Raw genomic sequence first — 26,874 nt, forward strand, 5'->3', positions numbered from 1 at the left:
TCTTGAAAAAACTTTATTAATTTTCATACACAATATAAATCTAAAATTTTACTTTAAAATAAATGGCAAAAAAAAAAATCACGACATTTTGCAGGTAAGAATTCAAAAGCACTTATACACATAAATACTAATAATTTATTTAGTCAATGCTGCCATGCTCATATTCTATTTATATATCAGACACATACATATATTTCATATATATTTTTAAAAATCAACAAATTTCAAAATTGAACCTGATTTGTATTTTTTTAACTGTATTTTCAGTTCCTACAGAATGTTGTTTAGTGTCAGATCCTGGCTGCCCCCTGCTGGTCATACTACACAACTACACCTAATAAGGGTTTTATAAAAAATGATCCATAAAAGTATGATATTAAAAGAACAGACACAACTTTGGGACTCTGTAATTCAATATGAATCAGTGTTTAACCTCCCGAGTGTGTCCTCTGATAACGCTTTAGCATACACCAGGAAATACATCAAAGCCCCCCCGCCTTACACAGCTCATTTCTCAGAGTGTGATGTGATCCGACCCGTACTGAAACCCGTCTCCGCTCATTGGAAGGACACACACTTTCTCTTCTTCATTCATTTCAGGCAGCAGCGTCGCAACTGTGTCGTGATTTAAAATTTTTAGCCTTTAAGTCATTTAGCTAGCTTTGTAGGTTTGTGTGTTATTGCTATAAATGCTAAGAGCACGCGCGCACACACACACACACACACACCGGCTGTTTTGCATGTGAGTGTGAGAGAAAGAGAGAGAGAGAGTTTTAAAGACGGAAACTGATGTCTTATATTAAACATAAGACATTTAAGAGAATAATAATAAAGATGTGGTGAAATTACTTTGGGTAGATCTCAGAGATAAAACACACACACACACACACACACACACACACACACAGACTATAAGTCCTCAGTGGCCTCGCGCTTGCTCTTGCGCCGAAACAGCCTGGACATGGAGGATCTCTTCTTCTTTTCTTTCTTTGTGTCTGTTCACAGGAAGAGAAAGATGTTTATGTTATTAACTTAATCTCCAGCACACACTCATGTCTGTATTTTGTGAACACGTCCACTGAAACCCTGCAGCGATTAAAGGGTCTAATTGACGCGGTACAGCCTTTATTAACATTCAACTGTTTTTAGAATATTCCTTTACCTTTATTAAACTTACATAAACACAACCAACAAAATAAATAAGTAAATAAAACATTTTTACATAAATGTGGGTGTAAAATAATTAATAATAATAATTAATAATAATAAATAATTTTTATTAGGTTTTTATAATTATTTTTAATTATTATTAAACTATTTAAAACATTAGAAAAAAAATTTAATACTTTGATATTATAACTGATCTAAAACATTTCTCAAGCACTTCCCATGTAATAATTCATAATAATAATAATTACATAAACTTTTACATTTGAACTCTATTGAAGAGAACAATCTCTTCATTAATCATCATATTTAAATTTGTTTGATTTTAATGATGAAAATGCTTTTTTTAATGCACATTAAAACACTTAAACTGTGATGTTTTCTTGATTAAATTATAAATTAAATGTTTTTCCTGTGAGGTTTTTCCCTGTGCTTGTTTTTTAATAAAGTTTGTTAATTTTTCCATAGGTTTTTTTATTCCCTAAAGCAGAAGTGAAGATTAGCACTAGCTAGCACTCAGACTCACAGCGGTGCGAGCGCTCGGGTTTCGGTTTGGAACGTTTGGGCTGAAACCAAAACTGATTAACACTTTTTTAAAATCATGAATTGCAAATGCTTCTGACTTTTGCCCGCGATTCGGCACCAGCTTAATTGTCCTGCTGAATTACACCATGTTAGTTTTTTTTTGTTTTGTTTTTGTGAGCGTGCATTTCATTTGGCTAAAAAGTGGGCAGGTCACGTGGCATGGAGCGCCGTCTCCATTAGCGCTCATTACACACAAATGGAACGCAGAACTTCGTGTGTTAGTCACATTTTGGCCTTTTTATAAAAACACTGACACACACGCACACACACATCAATTACAGAGAAGTTAGCGATCGCGCTGATCGGAGGCGGAGGGCGTTGAGTGTCAGCGCGTCCTGTAAAGAAACTTCAGGTTTTAACTTTAAAAACAGAAACACGGCGCTGACGAGACTTTCATGCTAATGATCTGTTCTGTCACGCCGCGCTAAAAGCTTCACGCCGTAAGTGCTCGAGTAATTATCAGTCTCACAACAACTGGCGTTAAAGCTAATGCTGACCGCTAAAGCTAAACTCTGTACGCTGTTCTAATATCTGCAACAAACACACGCGCACACACACACACACACACTGAAAGTAGCTTAAATTCTAGATGAAGCAACAGAACACTCTGCGCTTACGTCTCTCATCGACTCAACTTTAATTCACCAAATAATCTTTAACCTGTTTTTATTATAGAATTTTATATTTTGTATAAATCTGTGAATTTGTTCAACATTTTTACTTTCATTACATGACAGGAAGTTGCATCATCCAAACGAAAGAGTTCTCACTTAGTTTACTTTAAAATCACAGCCGTGTGACACACTGGAGAAAAAATAAGGAATCTTCAGACTGTTAGCTCGTTAATTTAACAATTAATCAGGTGAAGAACGGTTTAAAATAAAAGAAAGTATTTTTTGCACACTTTAATGTTTAAATTATTGCTATCAGTCGATAAAAAATGATATCTAGTTAATCATAGACAGATAAAAGGTCAAAGATTAATCAGGATTAATCACGACTTTAGAATCCTCACATTTACTTGTGTTATAAACGTGTGATGTTGGAATAAAGAAGTGAAACAGATTCTACAGTTTTATCAAATCTCTTGGATTTCACAGTTTCAGAAGGTAAATTATAATCTGCGGCGTGGTGAACTCCTTACAGCAGTAATAATACTGTGGCTCGTATCTGATCCTATAGCGCTCACCAGGTCCGTTAGCTCCTTTCTAACTTAGCTAGCACAATTGGCTAACGCGTGCGTTGATAAAATTGACGTGTGTGTGTGTAACACGTCCGGAGCGAGTGAGTGCAGTTAGCGTGTGTCAGTGTGACATTAATATTGAGAGTCCCAGTTTAAATAATATAGATAGACTTTTTGAGTTGACTTCTTTGACCCCAGACGGGCGACAGACTGCACGCGGTAATTTGACTGAGCGGGATTAAATAATAACATGAAAAATGACAACTATGAAAGAATTAAAAAAAGAAAACTCAGTTAAATAAATAAAAAAAATGTGAAAAAAATGCTGAAATGTTAAATATGTAAGTATTTCAGTCACCGGAGTATTAAGGGTTAATTTATGTGTTTGCAAATTTTATGATAAAATTAAATATAAAATTTCCCACCGTGTTCTTATATATAATATAAAGCATAAAATATAAGTATAAAACTAAATAAAAATGTTAGAGTTATCAGGTTTTAGTTTTAGTCTCTACTCACCCAGGTTCTGCATCATCTTATTCAGCTGCTCATCCTCCTCTTCCTCCCTGCAGAAACACACAGGAAATGAGTAACACAACACAGACACAACTTCCTGTCTGAATGGAACAACGCCCCGCCCACAAACATTTAAAACAAGTTTTCCACATGTATGGAAGGAGTCTTCAGTGTCAGGAGACCGGTGAGGCATCGACATTCACGATGTTCACTGTGAAGTTGTGAGGGCTGTGGTGTGAGGGGAATAAACCACTCGAGGCCGTGACGTTACAGGAGAACATCAGCACTGTGGTGCAACAGTAACACCAGTGCAGAGTTAATTGTTTACCTGCAACTGCACAACCCCGAGTGTCTCTACCCAAACATCAGGTGATACTGTAACACCAACACACAGACTTGGACACTGCTCCATCTCTCTCACACACACACACACACACACACACACACACACACACACACACCTCAGTCTGTCCTCATCGAGCCCGTCCACAATCGCGTTTCTGTCGTTGACTATTTCCACCAGTTTTGCCATCAGCTCCTCTTCTCGTTCCTTGTCTCGCAAAGTTTTCAGGTGTTCTACACACACACACACACAAACACACACCCTTGTTATAAAGTGTTTATTACAGAATATATAATGATAAATTATCCTAATCATTTCTAAACATTACTTTATCTTAAACAATCCTGAACAATATTAAATTCCCAGCATGCTTTGCTCTCAAGTGTTCATCATCATCAGAGTGAAAGCTCTTATTCCGGTGTTTAATTTATGATAAAACTCTGCAGTCCTCCTTCACTTTAATCTATTATACAGTTTCATGGAGTGAAGCCGTTAGCGCTTATTCACTTAACACCCGACACTTCACACCCGGGCGTCAGGAGCACGGCGAGCCCGCGCCGCTCTAATGGCCACTTCGCTCAACAGACCCTCTCTGTGTTCCAATCGCTGCGTTCTGTCCTGAACGAGACGCCAGAGCGTTTAAAGATGCGGAGACGAGGCCGGGGGCGGTACACCTCAGGGGTCGGGTTTACCCCGAAGCGGATTTCATTAGTCAAGCCATAGTTAATTCAGCGATTTCGCTGAAACACACAGCTACAGAGCACACGGGCAGGGAACCGATCAGGACGTCACCAAGTCTGTGGGCGGGTCAGTAACTCAGTAAATAATCAGTGTGTCTGTAAGTCAGCATGTCGTTTAGTAAAGATATAATAAACGAGTCAGTAATTAAATCCACCTGCACCAGGAGGTCATCAGGACAGAGACAGTCAGTAATTCATATCCAGACGCAAGTAAGTTCATTAAATAAATAAAATGTAGATCAGTAAGTCACCAGGCCAGGCAGTTGAAGGGGACGGCACGAGGCAGCAGGAGCTTCTCAAATATGAAGCCGACGCAGGAGTGCCAAAGCGTGCAGTTCCTCGAATAACCACTAGATATAAAAAGTGAGTCCGTCCCCATAGATACGGTGGCCGTGATTAACAAAACCCAAAACAAAATAACACATTCAAAACCAAATTAACAAAACAGAAAACAAAATCTAAACAAAAACTAATATCTGACTGGCCGAGAAGTGCAATACAAATTAACAAAACGGAAAACAAAGTTTTGTTTTTGTTTTTGTTATTTTGTTTTCGGATTTGTTATTTTGTTTTTGAATTTGTTTTCTGTTTTGTTAATTTGTATTGCACTTCTCGGCCAGTAAGATACAAACCGGAAAAGGTAGGTACAAGTTTGCGAATGAAATGCTTACCGCTAATTGGACGAGACATCTGTCACTCAAGATATACAAGACGTACTGTAGTCCCTCCCCCCCCTAAGAAGTGCATTGCATCATGGAAGCAGTGTTAATAACATGTTATGTAATATAAATGATATGCTGCATTAGCAAGCCCTGGTGCTTGAAGGTCCAACAGATGTCAGGAACCGAGAGCTCATATTTCTACAGTTCAGTCAGAGGGAAACCGAAGAGGACTTCAGTGCCATCAGTTACATGCTGTTTGCACAGCCGTTTTGTTAATTTGGTTTTGAACTTATTTTGTTTTGGGGTTTGTTATTTTGTTTTCAGTTTTGTTAATTTGTTTTTCACTTCAGGGCCACCGTACATAGAGCCCTAACAGAAATAAACAGGTTTACAGTCCGCTACAAAAACACACGAGTTTGGGCTCCAGGACTAGATTTCACGAGACCTGTACAGGGGGTGAAAATTGATTATTGAATATGCAACTCATTATTTTCCCGTTTATAGTGGGGCGGGGCGGTTGGGGTCCTGGAGCCCGGGCGGGGCGGTTGGTGTTGAGGTGTTTGATGGCGTGTGGTTTTGTTGGTCAGTAAGTTAATAAACAGTGAAATGATTTGTTACCTGGTTTATCCATCAGTTTGCGAAGCTCCACCTCAACAGTAGGCTGCTCCTCCTCCAGGTCCTGAGATCTCCCACTGTCACACACACACACACACACACACACACACACACAGTTTGTACAGCTCATGCTCTCGGTCCACGACCGTGTTCGTCAGTAATCTCTTATTAAAGGTGTATTTACATGTAGACCAGCTCGGACTCGCGGCGGATGTACACCTGCTTTCTGCGGATCAGATTAAACCAGTCCACCATCAGGTCGTTAGTTAACACGTCCTCCTGATCCTCTGAGAGAGAGAGGGACACACACACACAGAGAGAGGAGTGTTAGTGTGTACAGAGTGAGCTTTAGGAGCGACTAAACGACACCGTGGCCAGGATGACCATCTGATCACCATCTGATCTTCAGAGGAAACTGAAAGTGATAGCGTTCCTGTGTTTATTCGGACCACGAGCTAAAAATAAAGAAATTAAACCCATAATGAAATAAACAGTTTCTGAAGATGAAGAAGCGATAATTAACCACAGCACTCTCGTTAAGAACGTTCTGTAATTCTAATAAAAGCCGCCGGACAGTGACGCCATTAGCCTCCTGCGATGATCGGCGCTAATGATGCGGCCCGCGAGTCAGGAGGCGAGGCGGTGAAGATAAACAGGAAGTGGAGCTCGAACTCATGTCGCACTACAGGAAGTATTTCATGAGAAACAAAACTTCATTAGGGTGACGTCGTGTTGGTGGGGTCGAGAGCCTCGTACACGCCGTACGGCCACGCCCCTCTAACGCCCCTCTAACGCCCCTCTAACGCCCCTCTAACGCCCTCGGCTCCTCACCCTCCTCACACTGCCGCAGCTGCTTCTCCAGGGCCACGCCTTCCTTCTCCAGATCATCCAGCTTCATCTCGATCTCCTTCAGCTCCCTCAGGATCTCCTTTTGGGGGATGTAGTCCGGCTGGAACACACACACAACAGGACAAAGACTGTTCATTATGAACACACAGAGTGTGTGTGTGTGTGTGTGTGTAAGTGAGAAAGAGAGATTTATTATATTTAAGGTAATAATTGTGAAGGTCTTGAAGCTCTCATCACTGAGGCTGCCGTGCCGCTCTGAGCAGGGTCTCCATCTCTCACACACACACACACACACACACACACACACACACACACACAGAGGATATAAATACTGCAGAATAAACGCATGTAAAAATAGAGAGAAGAGAAAAAGAGAAAGAGCAAAGAGCAAAAAAATGACGTTCAATTAAAACGAAGGGAAAAAAACCTGCACTTCTATTCCTGTACATTACACCTGAGCATTAAAGATTAAATAAAGTGTGTAACATTGTAGCGTGTGTGTGTCATTTACACCATCAAAGTAAAAACACATCACATGACTCCACCTTCAGTCTTCATAACATACAAAATGATAACGTATTTTTAAACCGCGCATCTAAAAAAAACTGTTATCTTTAATCATCTCCAGTAAGATTCTCTAATTCATTTATCAGGAAATTAACACACTGTGGTTCGATTAATAGGAATCTACAAATCTATGAGGTGTGTAACAGAGCTGTAGCTTCAACATGCCGTTAATGTTCAACATCATTAAAACAGTTTTTAATGAGACTGACTTCTCATCTTCAGGATGTTCTCACGATGTAACTCCCTGTTGTGATTTACAGAATCTTCTGAATGTTTTAACGTGAGCAGTTTAACAGCCAACAGGTGAGGAAATGTTAGAGACGAGGAAAAAACGGAATCGTGATCTTTTGTGTGCCGAGTCACGGATCACCAAAATCTTTATTTCTCTTTGAACAGTTTTTACATTAATAACAGAGATGAAGCGGTCGATCAGTCAGTGATCAGAACCGTCTGGTGTTCAGTGTGATCGGTCGTGATCAGGTGATCAGTCTCAGATAGAAACCATTCTGTAGCGAGCGCAGAAGCTTCAGAGTGATGCAACAGATACGCGTTTATATGGCATGACATCATCAAACATCACACACGTTAAAAAACCTTTTTCTTTGAACTCTTTTGAACTTTCTATGTGAGTGAAAGTCTCAAACACACTCATCACACACACACACACACACACACACACACACACACACACACACACCACCAGCCCGGTCACAAATCATGTGTGTTAGAAACTTTAGAGGTGTTTGAGGCGGTAAAATGTTGCAGTTTCTTTATAATCCTACAGGTGGCGCTCTCTGAACTATTCACACAGTTTCATCCCGTGTGTAGGAGTGAATTATTTACAAAGATCGTTTACAAATAATAATTCTGGCGGATAACATCACAAGGATACGCGCTGCTCAGTAACAATGTAGCTTTGTGTTCAATTTCATTTAGTTTGAAGTTAAACGTTAAACGCTTGTGTTTGTAGTGTTTAAAAACAGGAAATGATGTCTCATGTAGAAGACGTCTGAAGAGACCGGTGTCTCACCCTCTCACTCCTGACTAAACACAACCTAATGTACAGATAGAAGAGTTCTGATGAAGACGGAGTATAAAGAATGATTTACACACACACACACACACACACACACACACAGTATGAAGGCTGTACAGATCTTAAACACACACACACCTTCAAGGGCTTCTGGCTCGTCGCTGATGGGGAGTGTATCTCTAAAATAAAGAGAGAAAAAATAATCTGTAAGCAAACACACACACACACACACACACACACACACACACAGAGGAACTACACACACCCTTCTCCATCAGTTATACTTTACATACATTAATTAAAATTCTATTTTTAATGATTTTATTGGTCACATACAGTCATACGATGAAACGCTTAAAGTGATAATGAAGTGAAACCTCCTCTCGCACTGGAGACTCCTTCCATAAAGCTCCGTGTTCATTAAAACACTTCCACACATGAACAGTCACACACTACCTGTTTATCAGAAGGCTCTGTGAATCAGCCGTTACTATGGCAACAGAACCCATTGGAATATTAATATAAACCTGTTAGAGAGACTTCACTCGACATAAAGAGCGAATATTACAGCCAGTCTAAATATTATCATCAGTCACACAGTCCTCATGTCCTAGTGCTACACACACACACACACACACACACACACACTCCTGTCCTATAGCACCCCCACGTGGACCACACCATTCTAACCAATCATAATGTGTAATACACTTCACTGCCCCTGAGGGGCGCTGCTGCTCCTGGTGAACAGTAATAATATAAAGGAGAGGGCTAGACAGACACTAATTAATACAATAAAACACAGAAATGTTTTTATAAAAAAGATAAATAACTGTAAAGAAAGTGAAGATGAACAAAAACATAAGTGTAAAGAATAATAAAAATAAAACTGTGGTCCAAAACGGTTTTAAAAACTTTGGCTTGGTGTGAGAAGAAAGGGGTGTGGCTTATAGGGGGTGTGGACAAAACAGGCATGGTTGGGAGGGGCGTGTTTGAAGAGTGATGTGGCTGAGATGGGGCGTGGATGACAGGGGTGTGGCTAAGTGGGTAGTGGTCAAAGGGGGTGTGGCTTACAGAGAAAGTGGCCGGCTGTGTGTGTGTGTGTGTGTGTGTGTGTGTGTGGGGGGGGGGGGGGTGGATAAGGGGGCTTTGAGGGCTCGCCCAAAACCCTAGATTTTGGCACGGCAAAGTTAAACACGCAACATTTAAACATGCAACATTTACTACCCTCTCAAGCTCTCTCCCTCGTTACAGATGATCAAATGCTGAGGTTTCCTGAAAACGTTCAAAACACAGAGGGCCGAGACACATGGGGGTGGAGTCACGTGGGGGTGGAGTCACGGTTATGAACTACAGCATATACGTATCACACACTCCTCCACAAATCCCGTTTTTCTTACCTTTAAATCCGTCCTCTCCACCCCGGCCGGGCGCGATGCTGATCTCCAGCACGACGCTCGAGGGAAGTTTGCCGCCGCCGCTGTTTGCATGAACAGGAGCAGTAGATGGCGCCGTGGAGCTCTGGTTGGGCGACTCCCAGGGCCGAGCGACCGCATTAGACGCCTTGGGGTCGCTCGCCGGAGCGGAGTCCTGAGGGCTTCTGGATCTGACGAGCAGAAAAAGCAAGAAGTGGCCAAGTGAATGAACCGGCCTTGTCCCTCTGCACCGAGCCGTGGAACACACGTGGAACGTCCCCTCACCTTTACATCAGGTGAACGTTTTAAAGAGGACAGGGAAAGAAGAGAAACGGGTGTGGCCAAGCAGAGGCCAGCGGCTCAGATGCGACATGCCGACGGTGATGTGCGGCGTAGCGAGGAAGGCGCGTCAAGACGAGAGGGAGCGAGAGAGACAGACCATCTGGAGAGTCGACCAATCAAATCACAGGGTTATAACAGAATACAGGAAACACTAGTATACGTGGATTATACAGTAAGATTAGGCAGGAGAAAGCAGACGGATCGAGACGTAAGGGAGTCAGGAGAGACCGCACAGAGACGCACGGCGAGACCTACTTCGTGTTCTTCTCCACAGGTTTGAGTTGAGATCTCCAGGATGAAGGAGCTGCGGCGCTTTCTGAAACGGAAAGAGTGGCTCCGTCAGGGGTCTGTAATGCTCAGGGGCCAAATAATACAGTACACCAACCAGGGGCCACACACACACACACACACAGAATATAGAGTACTAGTACAGTATCATTTTATAGATCAGAATTACTACAAAATGTAGTGATTTCTAGTGAAATGTTCTTTCCAGACGATTTTTGTTGTTTACTAAACTGATCAGTTCTGGTTCAGCCCAGTGGACTCGGTGTAGTGTAACTCTTTAAAGAGATAAAACCGGTTTAATCTGGCCTACATCGTTAAAGCCTCCCAACGCCCTCACCCTTGTTGTCAGAAGGCTGTGTGTTCGCTGCTCTGGATGGAGATTTGTCCCGGGAGCGCAGCCAGCTGGACGGCCCGGCTGGACTCGTGTCTGGCCCGAGATCTACATCAAACTTTGGTGCTTTCAGCAGCACCCTGGTGGTCGGGCCGGACCTGGCGGTGGGTGCGGGAGAAACGTTAGTCCTGTAGTGAAAACAGTTAAAAAGAGAGCTGTGTTAGCACTGATGCTACACAAGGGGGCGACATAAACCTTAAAATAAAAAAAGAACATTAAAACTCCTTGTTGTGACCAAACGCCTGACCAGAGTTATTTATATAAAGTATATAAGAAGTGCTTACTTAGCGTTAGCGCTCAGGCCCGCGTGCTGGGAAAGCGGGCTGCTCTTTCTGCTGTTCTCGTCAAACACAAACTTGCTAATGACGGACTTCGCTTTCTCCTTTTCACTTTCATTCTCCTTTTCCTTGTTCTTTTCTTTTGCCCAGCTGCCAGCTCGTTGCACCAGCTTGCCTTTACCTGCACCTCCAGCAGCTCCTGCACCTCCAGCACCTGGCTTTTCAAGAGCTGGGGTTGTTGTAATGCCCTTAGTGGCAGGTACGGGGCTCGCGGAGCTGCTCCCGGACTCAAAGAATCTGTTGAGAGAAAAGAACGAAATGAGGTTACAGTGTTTAAAGTGAAAGTTCTAATCACACAACCAACACATCATTAAGTTCTTTCGCTAATTAGATAAACATTAAACAATGTCATTCTAACCAAGTTTAGAGAGGAAAGTTCTTTAACTGTGGGAAGATCTTTACAAGAAGGAACGTCTCTAATTAAATCTGATGGCTAGCAAGGAAAGTTATTAAGTTAGCAATTAAATAGATTGATAAGTTTGTAAATAAACTCCATTTATGAGTTTTTACATTCTTAGTAAGCTTGTAAGGACATAAATAAGTAGGGAAGTTGGGTTAATGACCCATTAAGTAAGTTTGTAAGTAAGTCCAAAATTAACAAACTCTGTAGACTGAAGCATTTTTATGAGTAATTTACTGCTTAATAGGAGCGTAAAGTTCATCAATGTGTTAGTGATTAATTAGTAATTATGTTCTGAGTAAGCCTGTAAATAAGGGTTTGTAATAAAGCTTAGTATTAAGTACTTTTGAAGTATTTAAAGTTGCAAGTAATTTATACATAAAGTCCTTAGTATGGAGTTCATTAAAAGAGTTTAAAAGCAAGAGTTAATAAGCTATTTTTATTTTTGTCTTTAAGTTCAGAAGAAAGTTCCTAATTAAAAGTAACACATTGTATAAGTACGTACGGTAATAATAAAAGTAATAATGAAATTCCTAGTAAGCTAACCTGTATGTTTATAATTCAGAATTAAGTTCAGAAACTGGTTTAGTATTAAGTCACATCAGCTGTTTATAATTCAGTTTATAATAAACTTTAGGTTTTTTACTTTGTAAATTTATAATTAATGAAAGTTTGCTCCTAATTAAGCTTTTAAATATCTTTTTCTTGCAAGTTCACAATTGAGTTTATTAAACTAATATTCATTAGGAATTATAGAATGTGTGTAAGTTAGGTATGTTCTTAAACAAGTAGCTTAAGTTTAAAAGTAACTTTTTTTTGCAATTTAATAAAACAATAATTATATTTTAAATAATTAAACACAGCAGTACATTACTGCCATTTATAATTTAATTCATAAAATTCACTACTTTGGTTCTCATGCAGGTCACACAACGCTTTACTCAGCTGCCCTCAGGTTACTTTCTTCCAATCCACACTTAACCGTCACAGAACCCTCCCTAACCCTAACCCCTAACCCCAACACCCACCTTGACCCTAACCCACCCCGAACCTAACCCCCACCTAAACCCTAACCACTTGCCCCCATCTCATCCGTAACCCCAAAAACCTAACCCTATCCGCTCCATAACCCTAACACTTACCTCTGTCTGGCCTCCTGGTTCTTGAGGACGGAGCTGCTTGGACCTTTAGGCGTCTCCCCGAGTACTTTCTCCTCAGCAGGAGGTTTCACAATCACAGTCACAGAATCCTTTGTGGCTTTATAGCGAAGTGCAGCTCTAGGGGCACTCGTGGGGGCAGGTGTAGGCTCTGCTTTAGGAGCCCCGGCTGCGGGAGCAGGTGAAGGGGCAGCTTTAGGAGTCCAAGCTGTGGGGGCAGGTGAAGGGGCAGTTTTAGGAGTCCAAGCTGTGGGGGCAGGTGAAGGGGCAGCTTTAGGAGTCCAAGCTACAGGGGCAGGTGAAGGGGCAGCTTTAGGAGCCCCGGCTGTGGGGGCAGGTGAAGGGGCAGCTTTAGGAGTCCAAGCTGTGGGGGCAGGTGAAGGGGCAGCTTTAGGAGTCCAAGCTGTGGGGGCAGGTGAAGGGGCAGTTCTAGGAGCAGGTGTAGGGGCAGAGGGGCTTTTATTCTTATTTGTTGACCAAAACGGGCTTTGCTTAGGCTGCGTGGGGTCTTTTCCCACACTTTTGAGCGTGATGTCCTTTGGGGTCGGTGGTGACTTGCTGATGGTTGGTGTAGTCTCGTTGTACCGTGCAGGGGGTGTGACCTGAGCTGGAGGAGCCTTCTGTGTGCTTTGGTGCGACTTGCAGATAAAAGTGTTGGGCTCTTTTCCAGGTTTGTAAGTTCCTGAGAGGAGAATATTCGAGCACTCGCTGCATCTGTTAAAGAGAAACAGCGTCATCATCAAACCTCTTCATCAGAATCGATCCGAAATTCTCAGACACACATTAAATCATTTAGCTAATGTACGCTGCTGATGGTTATTCACTGGAAATTCCCCCCGGGCGTCTGACGTGTTCAGTGACTCACCGCTCATGTGTGCCAGATTACATCTGTTGACATTGCAGCACAGCACATTCTGAGCAGCTACTGAACCACGGCACCGGAGAGGGGGACAGGCCGGGGTTCTCACCCAGTCGAACTCACACACTCATGTTTACATTCGATGATGCAAAATTAATTCTATTTATTATATATATATATATATATATATATATATATACACACACACACACACATACACACACACGCACAAATCCCATAGAAGATATCTCTGAGAACAACTTTCTTACAAAAATGACAGGGGAAAATCCTTTGTAGAAGCATTTAAACAAGAAATATGTATGTTTTTATTCAAAATATGCATGAGAACCCTGTATGAGCTGAAAAGCTTGAGCATGTGTAGGGGCAAATACATTTATACACCGAGACTAAACACAAACCCCGGACCAGGTGAGATCACTCTTTATGTAAATGTACCATTGTATTTGTAAAAGCACGGCTGTAACGTAATAATAAAATCTAATCATCATCATACTTGAAACAGTTCCTGTGGTAGAGTTTCCCGTCCACGAGGTGTCTCTGCACGAGGTGGACGTGTTGGTTGCAGATATTGCAGCCCCGGTTTATTGTGCCAGATTTATCGGAACGCTCTACAGGGACGTCCTTCTGCAAAAACAAACAGCAGCTCATTAACGACATTCCACAGACACGCTTAACCACAGCAATGCAAACGAGCTGCTCCAGAGACAAGCGATAAACCTGTTCATCAAACTAACTGCACTGACAGTAAGTATTCACACCCCCGAGTGAGCAGACGCAACAGAAACACCTTCAGCTGGAATGATGTCTGTTTTCACTTTGCACGCTTTCTTTTTGAGAAAATAAATAAAAGGAGAATTTGATGTCGTTCTGCAGAACTTTAAGTCCTGCAGCAGATTTTCAACCACTCTGGAGTGTGAAGTTTAACTGTGCCGTCTTAGCACATTCGAGTTCTTGGTGGTTCCTCCAGTGCAGATTTGGCAGAACATGGAGCCTCGTTGTCCTGGTGAAAGGTGAAGCTCCGCCCCCAAAATGAACCGGGTGTTCTTTTAGAGTTGCTTTGTATGTAGCTCCAGTTATCTCACTCCATCCCTGCTGATGGACCGTTCCCACCTCCACGCCCACACCACCATGCCTGCACCTCCACGCCCACACCACCATGCCTGCACCTCCACGCCCACACCACCATGCCTGCACCTCCACGCCCACACCACCATGCATGCACCTCCACGCCCACACCACCATGCATGCACCTCCACGCCCATTTCCCCAAGCTTCCCAGCAGGCATGGTGTCTCAGGGTGTGCATCAAACTCCTTTATTCTCCTTAGACCAGAAAACTATTGAGCATGTTCCCTTAATATCTGATGTTCCTTTTGTTCTTTAGCATCTCCATCTGCTCCTTGTCCTCCTGGACTTCTGACTGACACTCTCTCTCTATCTCTCTAGGGAGAGACTTTGAGGTGTTTCTTATAACTAACCCTGGTTGTTAATTACTTTCCCATCAGTCTGTGGTCTTCAGGATGGCGTATGTGTTCTTTATCGTGTCCTTGCAGGATCCTGAGATCATCACCTGCGCTCCACTCTGTTTAACATCACTTAGGTGAGCTCTTACACAAATCACAACTTTCACATCGTTTATCTGTTAATCATGTTTGAACAAAACATACGCTGACTACTCTTTCACTTTAGGATCACAAGTTAAGACAGAAAACCCAAAGTGAGTCACTGCTTTCACTAACTCATCCCTTACCTTGGTGGGTTCTGTGATGGTTTTCGGTGAGCTGTAGACTTTAGCTGTGACCGGTGGGTTCTTGCTCCCTGACGTACGGTCGATGGGTTCCTCAGCCGGCCTCTTGACTCCTGCCAAACCCCCGACTCCAGACAGACAGACAGTGTGAGTATCTCTACCATAAAGTGTGTATGAGTATTACTGGTGTCTGGAGGTCTTACTGGGAGAGCGGCCGTGGAAGTAGTTGTAGTACTGCGAGACGTAGGTGAGGATGCTGAGACGATCAGGAACTTTCAGAGCCACCATGTCTTCTGCATCCAGCAGAGCAGGAATGTTCAGCTGCTCCTCTGCCACACGGAACGCCTGATGCACACATGACATAATAAAACAGCACCTTAAAGCTCTATTCAGATGAGATTAGTTATTTTTACATGTTGTGGTGTGTGATAGAATTATTCCTGGAGTATCTCTGGGTTTTTGAGCTTCAAGATGTTCCTGAAAGCACTTTCTCTCTTTTTATTGTAAAAGATTTAAACCATAAATTACACATGAAGTTGAAAAGTCCTGAATGCGACTACTTCTTTAACAGGTTAACCCAGGTCTCAGAGCTCCCCAGAAGGTGTGTGTGTGTGTGTGTGTTAATGCTTCACTGAAATATCCTTAGATAATGCCTCACACTCCCTTTCACTCCTCGACCAAACATGTTGTTTCAGTGTCTATGCAAATGAGCTCCTACTGAGCCACGCCCCTTAGAAAACAACACACAACAAGCTGAGGGAGGGGCTCTTCTTAGATGAGGTCACATTTGGAGGAAAGTTTAAATGACCTTAATACAAAAACAGAAAAAGAGTTTTTCCAGCGACGTTTTGTTTGTACACGCCCACTGGAGCCCCGCCTGAAGAGCTGAACACGACGAACGCGTGTGTATTAGGTGCTCTTTAAAAGGATGTTTCTGGGAATTTGGTACGTTATTGTATGTGGAGTCATGTGACCTACTGGTATGAATAAACGTAGCCACGCCCCCTACAGCAAGCTCTTAACTGTGGACTGAATTGAGTATAAATTGATCAGATCTATAACACGCGTCCTCCGTCCCTGTCCCTGCATGTCTCACACATGTACAGTACGTCTCTGCAGTAAATACATCTGCAGTTACACCAACTCATACACTTATTTAATTCATTTAAAATAGCATTAATAATCATGAATCAATGAGCACGTCTACACAGCAGCATGCGTCTCAGATACATCAGTCTGACCGTGTGACTGTTTGTAATGCGGTTATTTTTAAACACCGTATGTGTGTGTGCGTGTGTGTTTCTGTGTGTGTGGGTTGCGATTTCACAATCATGCTGCAGTTCTGGTGAAACGCTTGGTTCTGTCTCATTATCATCAATGCTATTCTAGAACATTCCGTTAGCAGGACACAGAGTCCCCACATGAACTTCAGCACTAAACTCGAGACGTATCATTTATCACGAGCGTTGATCCGATCCAGCTGTGCGTCTCTGGTCGTCTCCTCGCAGTGTGATTTTATACAGCTGTCTAATTCCTGAACTGCTGTTAGAATGATGAATAAGAAGCTAAAGTAAATAAAGAGACAGGAAATGCTTGAAGGCGGTCCTCTGGGGGACGCAGACACGAAGACGAGCTCACAGTGAAGATCACAGACTGAATCTGGGATCAGGAGGCACAACCTAAACCCCAGCATGACCAAACCAACCGGAATTTACTAAACCTGATCCTTATCACAAAAAATAATGAAAGAGCAATCTAGCCCAGGCAGGAAAACTTCTCCATACAGTCAATAATCCAGTGTGTGTGTGTGTGTGTGTGTGTGTGTGTGTGTGTGTGTGTGTGAGCAGACGAGGCCTCTCCTGAGACCGGCACAGACATCACCAGCACAACCAGTCTTGTCTGTGATTTTACCATTAACTCAAATAAACTTTCACTTTCACTCCGCGCACCAGTTCTCCCAGTTTCAGGGTTTAATCCCAGGAAACTCCCACTGATGTGTAGAGACTGCTTTAACAAGGACTAAACAGGCTGGAACTAAAGAGCTCATGGAAACTTCTGGCGCTTGGACACGTGTACATTCTGCTTACGAGAACAAGTCTTACTTTCACTTACGGTTAAGAAACATAACGATCACAGAGAGAGCGCGCTTCAGCCTCAGCCAGGCATCATGTGGGCTACGACCTCCGTGGGGAAAAGACAGCTACGCATTACACAGCACCTCGACTAGAGATGGGGAAAAACCATTCGTTTGTGTGCTGAGTCACGTATCGCCACTGACACAGAAAAATCTGTTGTTTTTTTACATTTATAACAGAGATGAAGCGGTCGATCAGTCAGTGATCAGAACCGTCTGGTGTTCAGTGTGATCGGTCGCGATCAGGTGATCAGTCTCAGATAGAAACCATTCTGTAGCGAGCGCAGAAGCTTCAGAGTGATGCAACAGATATGCATTTTAATGCTGTCTCTCTGGGAGCAAATTAGTCTCAAACACACTCATCACACACACTTACACCAGTCTCAACACCGCCAGCGCTAATTAGTTGAAAATCATGTGTGCCTTGCATGCTTGCAGCCTCTCGACCCACGCGCTCACTGTCAAGTTGAGTTTTGAGACTCTGGAGGCAGTAAAACGTCGCAGTCTCTTTATAATCCTACACTCTGAACTATTTACACATTTTCATCCTATGTGGTGGGAGTGAACTATTTGCTAAGTTTAGAAATAATAATTATGGCGGATGATAGAGATACGCGCTGCTCATTAACAACGTAGCTTTTCTAAACCCTTATAGAATCGCAATTTTAATCAAAATCGGCACAGAGGTAAGGTAACGCTTAATTAATCCTGGAGGAAATTCTTGTGCCAGAGACCGCTCTCAGTAACAAAGTGCAAATTAAACATAAGATTGACAAAAGTAGCATGCAACAACCAGTAGCAATAAAAACCTTTAAAGATTCTGATGTAGAATTTAGCAACAGTGGCGAGTGATGTAGCGCATGGTCTTGCTTATCGATATTGCACATGATATTGAAGAACCCAGGCAGTAGCTCTCCTTCCTACAGAAGGGGGAGGAGTTATAAAGTTTGATCCCCACAATAAGGTAAGACCTCCTGTGGCGTTCTGTGGTGCTTCTCTGTGGTCTCGGTCTATGGCTAAATGTGCTCCTGTAGGACACCCATGTGGCACAAGGTGCATAGGATGCTGTGTGTAGAATCCTGAGAAGTTTCCTCAGCAATCTCCTCTCAGACACCTCCAACAGAGACTCCAGGTCTGCTCCAACGACAGAGCCAGCTTTACTAATAAGTCTGTTGAGTCTTACACACTACAGCGTAGAACATGGCTCTACGAAGAACACCGCTAACCACCGAGTCACGAAACATCTGCAGCATGGTCATTGAAAGACCTGAGAAAATAGAGGTGGCTCTTACCTTTCTTATATAGCACATCTCTGTTTTTAGACCAGTCTAGGTGTACACTTGGACCATACTCATAGCTTTTAACTGTCTCCACTTCAGTGCCCATGATGTTAATCGGATTAGTGGGTTTTCCTTTTCCTAAAATGCAACACCAGTTCGTCTTTGAAATATTGAGTTGCAGGTGTGCCCCACTCAACAAAGGTATCCACCTCGCTCCTGTACTCTCTCTCCTGACCATTCCTGATACCACAGAGTCTGTGTGCAGGTGGCAGAACCTGGAGCAGTACCTGAACTCAGATGTATAAAGTGTGAACAGAAAGGGAGACAGGACGGACCCCTGAGGAACCCCTGTGCTTCTCACTATGGTGTCTGACACAGTGTTTAGCAGCTTGGACTTAGGATGGTGAACGCCTTCGAAAAGTAAGGGCTGCCTCTGCCTCCTCAGGAGGAGTGTAAGCTCTGTGCAGCAGGAAGATGATGGTGTCCTCCACACAATGTAAGGCTGATAGACAAACTGCAAGTGGTCCAGTGATGGTTCGGCTATTGAACGGAGGTACTTTAGTATTTCAGTATCTTCTTAGACTTTATGACATGAGGTCAAGGTCACTGGTCTGTAGTCACTGTGTGTACATGGGTGTTTACTTTTGGGCACAGGACCCAGGTAAGTTTTTTTTTTTCTTTAAAGAACAGGGACACTCATGATGTTTAGACTTAGGTTAAAGATGTGCTGAAAAATGACCATGGAGCCAACAGGTCCCGCAACCTTCTCTGGGCATTGGCGACTGAATTCCCTTCTCATGTCCTCCATGGTGTAGGCTCACTGAGTCTGTGAGAGGGTCCTGATGGGACAGTGAAAGCCTTGGAGTTGTTGCGGAGAGATAGTGGGGTGTAGCTGCTAGAGAAGGACTGTTGGGATGAGGTAAGTAAGGGGTGTGAGTGTAGGCAAGGCAGGAGCAGGGTGGTGGTTGGGCAGAGACCACATCGTCACACCTGTTAAAGGACAGATCTATCTCATTGGCCTCTTGTAGGTCAGTCTTCATCACCTGGTCAGCTGTGATGGTTCTCATTCTACACCTCAAGTTGTTTAACCCGAGTTTAGTTTCAAGCTTCCTCCTGTAACACTCTTTACCCTTTTTCATTTTGTATCTCAGTTCTGCGTTTCATATTTGTATCGGTATAATTCCTATCTCTAACCTTGACGCAGCATCAAAACCCGGAAAAGAGTCTGATCTCAGTCTGGATCGGATACAGCAAGAGGTGGCATCGAGTGTACAGGTCCATCAGTAAGAGACATGCTGTTAGATGAAAATAATCAGTGTCCTGTACCGATGTCACACACACACATGATCTGCTGATGATCAGGCAGGAGGCGGGAACTCAGCTTATACAAATGACAGGAGTTTACAGGGTCGTTTTAAAACATTCATCCGTATTAAACGTCGAAGTAAAAGTGCTTACCAGGTGGTTGTTGTCGTAAACATTTTCCTTGTTTAAGGAGTCAAAGTCTCTGAAAGGAAAAGAAACAAAGTGTGTGAGAAGATAAACAAAGTTTGATTTATTCCAACATATCTGTCCGTGTTCCCCTGTACACACACAGGCTCTCCTGTGACCTCAGAGTGTCCTGACCTGGGAACGGGTCACGCTCACGAACCTAAATGTGATGTACATATCCCCCACCCGCTCTCGCGCACACTCGCACTCCACACGCGCTCGCACTCCACACGCGCTCACCACTCCACACGCGCTCACCACTCCACACGCGCTCACCACTCGCACTCCACACGCGCTCACCTCTCGCCCTCCACACGCGCTCACCACTCGCCCTCCACACACACACACTCGCTCTCCACACGCTCTCGCACTCCACACACACACACTCGCTCTCCACACACACACACACTCGCTCTCCACACGCTCTCGCACTCCACACACACACACACTCATTTGCTCTCGCACTCCACACACACACACACACACTCATTTGCTCTCGCACTCCACACACACACACACACACACTCATTTGCTCTCGCACTCCACACACACACACACACACACACTCATTTGCGCTCGCACTCCACACACACACACACACACACACACACACACTCATTTGCTCTCGCACTCCACACACACACACACACACTCATTTGCTCTCGCACTCCACACACACACACACACACTCATTTGCTCTCGCACTCCACACACACACACACACACACACTCATTTGCTCTCGCACTCCACACACACACACACACTCATTTGCTCTCTCACTCCACACACACACACACACACACACACTCATTTGCTCTCGCACTCCACACACACACACACACACACACTCATTTGCTCTCGCACTCCACACACACACTCATTAGCTCTCGCACTCCACCCACACACACACACACTCATTTGCTCTCGCACTCCACACACACACACACACACTCATTTGCTCTCGCACTCCACACACACACACACACACACACACTCATTTGCTCTCGCACTCCACACACACACACACACACTCATTTGCTCTCGCACTCCACACACACACACACACACACACACTCATTTGCTCTCGCACTCCACACACACACACACACACACACACTCATTTGCTCTCGCACTCCACACACACACACACTCATTTGCTCTCGCACTCCACACACACACACACTCATTTGCTCTCGCACTCCACACACACACACACACTCATTTGCTCTCGCACTCCACACACACACACACACTCATTTGCTCTCGCACTCCACACACACACACACACTCATTTGCTCTCGCACTCCACACACACACACACACTCATTTGCTCTCGCACTCAACACACACACACACACACTCATTTGCTCTCGCACTCCACACACACACACACTCATTTGCTCTCGCACTCCACACACACACACACTCATTTGCTCTCGCACTCCACACACACACACACTCATTTGCTCTCGCACTCCACACACACACACACTCATTTGCTCTCGCACTCCACACACACACACACTCATTTGCTCTCGCACTCCACACACACACACACTCATTTGCTCTCGCACTCCACACACACACACACTCATTTGCTCTCGCACTCCACACACACACACACTCATTTGCTCTCGCACTCCACACACACACACACTCATTTGCTCTCGCACTCCACACACACACACACTCATTTGCTCTCGCACTCCACACACACACACACTCATTTGCTCTCGCACTCCACACACACACACACTCATTTGCTCTCGCACTCCACACACACACACACTCATTTGCTCTCGCACTCCACACACACACACACTCATTTGCTCTCGCACTCCACACACACACACACTCATTTGCTCTCGCACTCCACACACACACACACTCATTTGCTCTCGCACTCCACACACACACACACTCATTTGCTCTCGCACTCCACACACACACACACTCATTTGCTCTCGCACTCCACACACACACACACTCATTTGCTCTCGCACTCCACACACACACACACTCATTTGCTCTCGCACTCCACACACACACACACTCATTTGCTCTCGCACTCCACACACACACACACTCATTTGCTCTCGCACTCCACACACACACACACTCATTTGCTCTCGCACTCCACACACACACACACTCATTTGCTCTCGCACTCCACACACACACACACTCATTTGCTCTCGCACTCCACACACACACACTCATTTGCTCTCGCACTCCACACACACACACTCATTTGCTCTCGCACTCCACACACACACACTCATTTGCTCTCGCACTCCACACACACACACTCATTTGCTCTCGCACTCCACACACACACACTCATTTGCTCTCGCACTCCACACACACACACACGCTCTCGCACTCCACACACACACACACGCTCTCGCACTCCACACACACACACACGCTCTCGCACTCCACACACACACACTCTCGCACTCCACACACATACACACTCTCGCACTCCACACACATACACACTCTCGCACTCCACACACATACACACTCTCGCACTCCACACACACACACTCTCGCACTCCACACACACACACTCTCGCACTCCACACACACACACTCTCGCACTCCACACACACACACACACACTCTCTCACTCCACACACACACACACACACTCTCGCACTCCACACACACACACACACACTCTCGCACTCCACACACACACACACACACACTCTCGCACTCCACACACACACACACACTCTCGCACTCCACACACACACACACACACACACACACACACACTCTCGCACTCCACACACACACACACTCATTTGCTCTCGCACTCCACACACACACACTCATTTGCTCTCGCACTCCACACACACACACTCATTTGCTCTCGCACTCCACACACACACACTCATTTGCTCTCGCACTCCACACGCACACACTCATTTGCTCTCGCACTCCACACACACACACTCATTTGCTCTCGCACTCCACACACACACACTCATTTGCTCTCGCACTCCACACACACACACTCATTTGCTCTCGCACTCCACACACACACACACGCTCTCGCACTCCACACACATACACACTCTCGCACTCCACACACACACACTCTCGCACTCCACACACACACACTCTCGCACTCCACACACACACACTCTCGCACTCCACACACACACACACACACTCTCGCACTCCACACACACACACACACACTCTCGCACTCCACACACACACACACACACTCTCGCACTCCACACACACACACACACACTCTCGCACTCCACACACACTCTCGCACTCCACACACACTCTCGCACTCCACACACACTCTCGCACTCCACACACACACACACACTCACGCACTCCACACACACACACACACACACACACACACTCTCGCACTCCACACACACACACTCTCGCACTCCACACACACACACTCTCGCACTCCACACACACACACTCTCGCACTCCACACACACACACACACTCTCGCACTCCACACACACACACACACTCTCGCACTCCACACACACACACACACTCTCGCACTCCACACACACACACACACACACACACACACTCTCGCACTCCACACACACACACTCTCGCACTCCACACACACACACTCTCGCACTCCACACACACACACTCTCGCACTCCACACACACACACACACACTCTCGCACTCCACACACACTCTCGCACTCCACACACACTCTCGCACTCCACACACACTCTCGCACTCCACACACACACACACACACACACACACACTCTCGCACTCCACACACACACACTCTCGCACTCCACACACACACACTCTCGCACTCCACACACACACACTCTCGCACTCCACACACACACACTCTCGCACTCCACACACACACACACACTCTCGCACTCCACACACACACACACACTCTCGCACTCCACACACACACACACACACTCGCACACCACACACACACACACACACACACACACACTCTCGCACTCCACACACACACACTCTCGCACTCCACACACACACACTCTCGCACTCCACACACACACACTCTCGCACTCCACACACACACACTCTCGCACTCCACACACACACACACTCTCGCACTCCACACACACACACACTCTCGCACTCCACACACACACACACACACTCTCGCACTCCACACACACACACACACACTCTCGCACTCCACACACACACACACACACTCTCGCACTCCACACACACACACACACACTCTCGCACTCCACACACACACACACACACTCTCGCACTCCACACACACACACACTCTCGCACTCCACACACACACACACACACTCTCGCACTCCACACACACACACACACACTCTCGCACTCCACACACACACACACACACTCTCGCACTCCACACACACACACACACACTCTCGCACTCCACACACACACACACACACTCTCGCACTCCACACACACACACACACACTCTCGCACTCCACACACACTCTCGCACTCCACACACACTCTCGCACTCCACACACACTCTCGCACTCCACACACACTCTCGCACTCCACACACACTCTCGCACTCTCGCACTCCACACACACACACACACTCTCGCACTCCACACACACACACACACTCTCGCACTCCACACACACACACACACTCTCGCACTCCACACACACACACTCTCGCACTCCACACACACACACACACACACACACACACTCTCGCACTCCACACACACACACTCTCGCACTCCACACACACACACTCTCGCACTCCACACACACACACTCTCGCACTCCACACACACACACTCTCGCACTCCACACACACACACACACACTCGCGCTTTACACACACTCTCGCGCTTTACACACACTCTCGCGCTTTACACACACTCTCGCGCTTTACACACACTCTCGCGCTTTACACACACTCTCGCGCTTTACACACACTCTCGCGCTTTACACACACTCTCGCGCTTTACACACACTCTCGCGCTTTACACACACTCTCGCGCTTTACACACACTCTCGCGCTTTACACACACTCTCGCGCTTTACACACACTCATTTGCTCTCGCACTCCACACACACACACTCATTTGCTCTCGCACTCCACACACACACACTCATTTGCTCTCGCACTCCACACACACACACTCATTTGCTCTCGCACTCCACACACACACACTCATTTGCTCTCGCACTCCACACACACACACTCATTTGCTCTCGCACTCCACACACACACACACACACTCTCGCACTCCACACACACTCTCGCACTCCACACACACTCTCGCACTCCACACACACTCTCGCACTCCACACACACTCTCGCACTCCACACACACTCTCGCACTCCACACACACACACACACTCTCGCACTCCACACACACACACACACTCTCGCACTCCACACACACACACACACTCTCGCACTCCACACACACACACTCTCGCACTCCACACACACACACACACACACACACACACTCTCGCACTCCACACACACACACTCTCGCACTCCACACACACACACTCTCGCACTCCACACACACACACTCTCGCACTCCACACACACACACTCTCGCACTCCACACACACACACACACACTCGCGCTTTACACACACTCTCGCGCTTTACACACACTCTCGCGCTTTACACACACTCTCGCGCTTTACACACACTCTCGCGCTTTACACACACTCTCGCGCTTTACACACACTCTCGCGCTTTACACACACTCTCGCGCTTTACACACACTCTCGCGCTTTACACACACTCTCGCGCTTTACACACACTCTCGCGCTTTACACACACTCATTTGCTCTCGCACTCCACACACACACACTCATTTGCTCTCGCACTCCACACACACACACTCATTTGCTCTCGCACTCCACACACACACACTCATTTGCTCTCGCACTCCACACACACACACTCATTTGCTCTCGCACTCCACACACACACACTCATTTGCTCTCGCACTCCACACACACACACTCATTTGCTCTCGCACTCCACACGCACACACTCATTTGCTCTCGCACTCCACACGCACACACTCATTTGCTCTCGCACTCCACACGCACACACTCATTTGCTCTCGCACTCCACACGCACACACTCATTTGCTCTCGCACTCCACACGCACACACTCATTTGCTCTCGCACTCCACACGCACACACTCATTTGCTCTCGCACTCCACACGCACACACTCATTTGCTCTCGCACTCCACACGCACACACTCATTTGCTCTCGCACTCCACACACACACACACATTTGCTCTCGCACTCCACACACACATTTGCTCTCGCACTCCACACACACATTTGCTCTCGCACTCCACACACACACACACTCATTTGCTCTCGCACTCCACACACACACACACTCATTTGCTCTCGCACTCCACACACACACACACTCATTTGCTCTCGCACTCCACACACACACACACACTCATTTGCTCTCGCACTCCACACACACACACGCACTCATTTGCTCTCGCACTCCACACACACACACTCATTTGCTCTCGCACTCCACACACACACACACTCTACACACACACACACTCTCGCACTCCACACACACACACACTCTACACACACACACACTCTCGCACTCCACACACACACACACACACACTCTCGCACTCCACACACACACACACTCTCGCTTTACACACACACACACACACACACTCTCGCTTTACACACACACACACAGAGT

General features: G+C 45.6%; 1 protein-coding gene across 1 annotated transcript in view; it reads right to left on the reverse strand.

The window, feature by feature from the left end:
• micall2b (mical-like 2b) overlaps positions 1–26,874 on the reverse strand; it is a 27,251-nt gene continuing 377 nt past the window's right edge. The window contains exons 2-17 of the mRNA XM_053476993.1: positions 20,093–20,141; positions 15,424–15,565; positions 15,224–15,348; positions 13,968–14,098; positions 12,580–13,308; positions 10,984–11,274; positions 10,646–10,827; positions 10,276–10,336; positions 9,664–9,869; positions 8,402–8,442; positions 6,643–6,760; positions 5,996–6,098; positions 5,815–5,888; positions 3,913–4,027; positions 3,455–3,501; positions 1–995 (exon numbers count right to left, since the gene is read on the reverse strand). Coding sequence (XP_053332968.1) covers positions 910–995; positions 3,455–3,501; positions 3,913–4,027; positions 5,815–5,888; positions 5,996–6,098; positions 6,643–6,760; positions 8,402–8,442; positions 9,664–9,869; positions 10,276–10,336; positions 10,646–10,827; positions 10,984–11,274; positions 12,580–13,308; positions 13,968–14,098; positions 15,224–15,348; positions 15,424–15,565; positions 20,093–20,141 — 2,500 coding nt within the window. The 3' untranslated portion in view covers positions 1–909. The remainder of the gene's footprint in view (positions 996–3,454; positions 3,502–3,912; positions 4,028–5,814; positions 5,889–5,995; positions 6,099–6,642; positions 6,761–8,401; positions 8,443–9,663; positions 9,870–10,275; positions 10,337–10,645; positions 10,828–10,983; positions 11,275–12,579; positions 13,309–13,967; positions 14,099–15,223; positions 15,349–15,423; positions 15,566–20,092; positions 20,142–26,874) is intronic.

This window comes from Clarias gariepinus, chromosome 18 (assembly GCF_024256425.1).
Source record: "Clarias gariepinus isolate MV-2021 ecotype Netherlands chromosome 18, CGAR_prim_01v2, whole genome shotgun sequence".
Classification (NCBI taxonomy): domain Eukaryota; kingdom Metazoa; phylum Chordata; class Actinopteri; order Siluriformes; family Clariidae; genus Clarias; species Clarias gariepinus.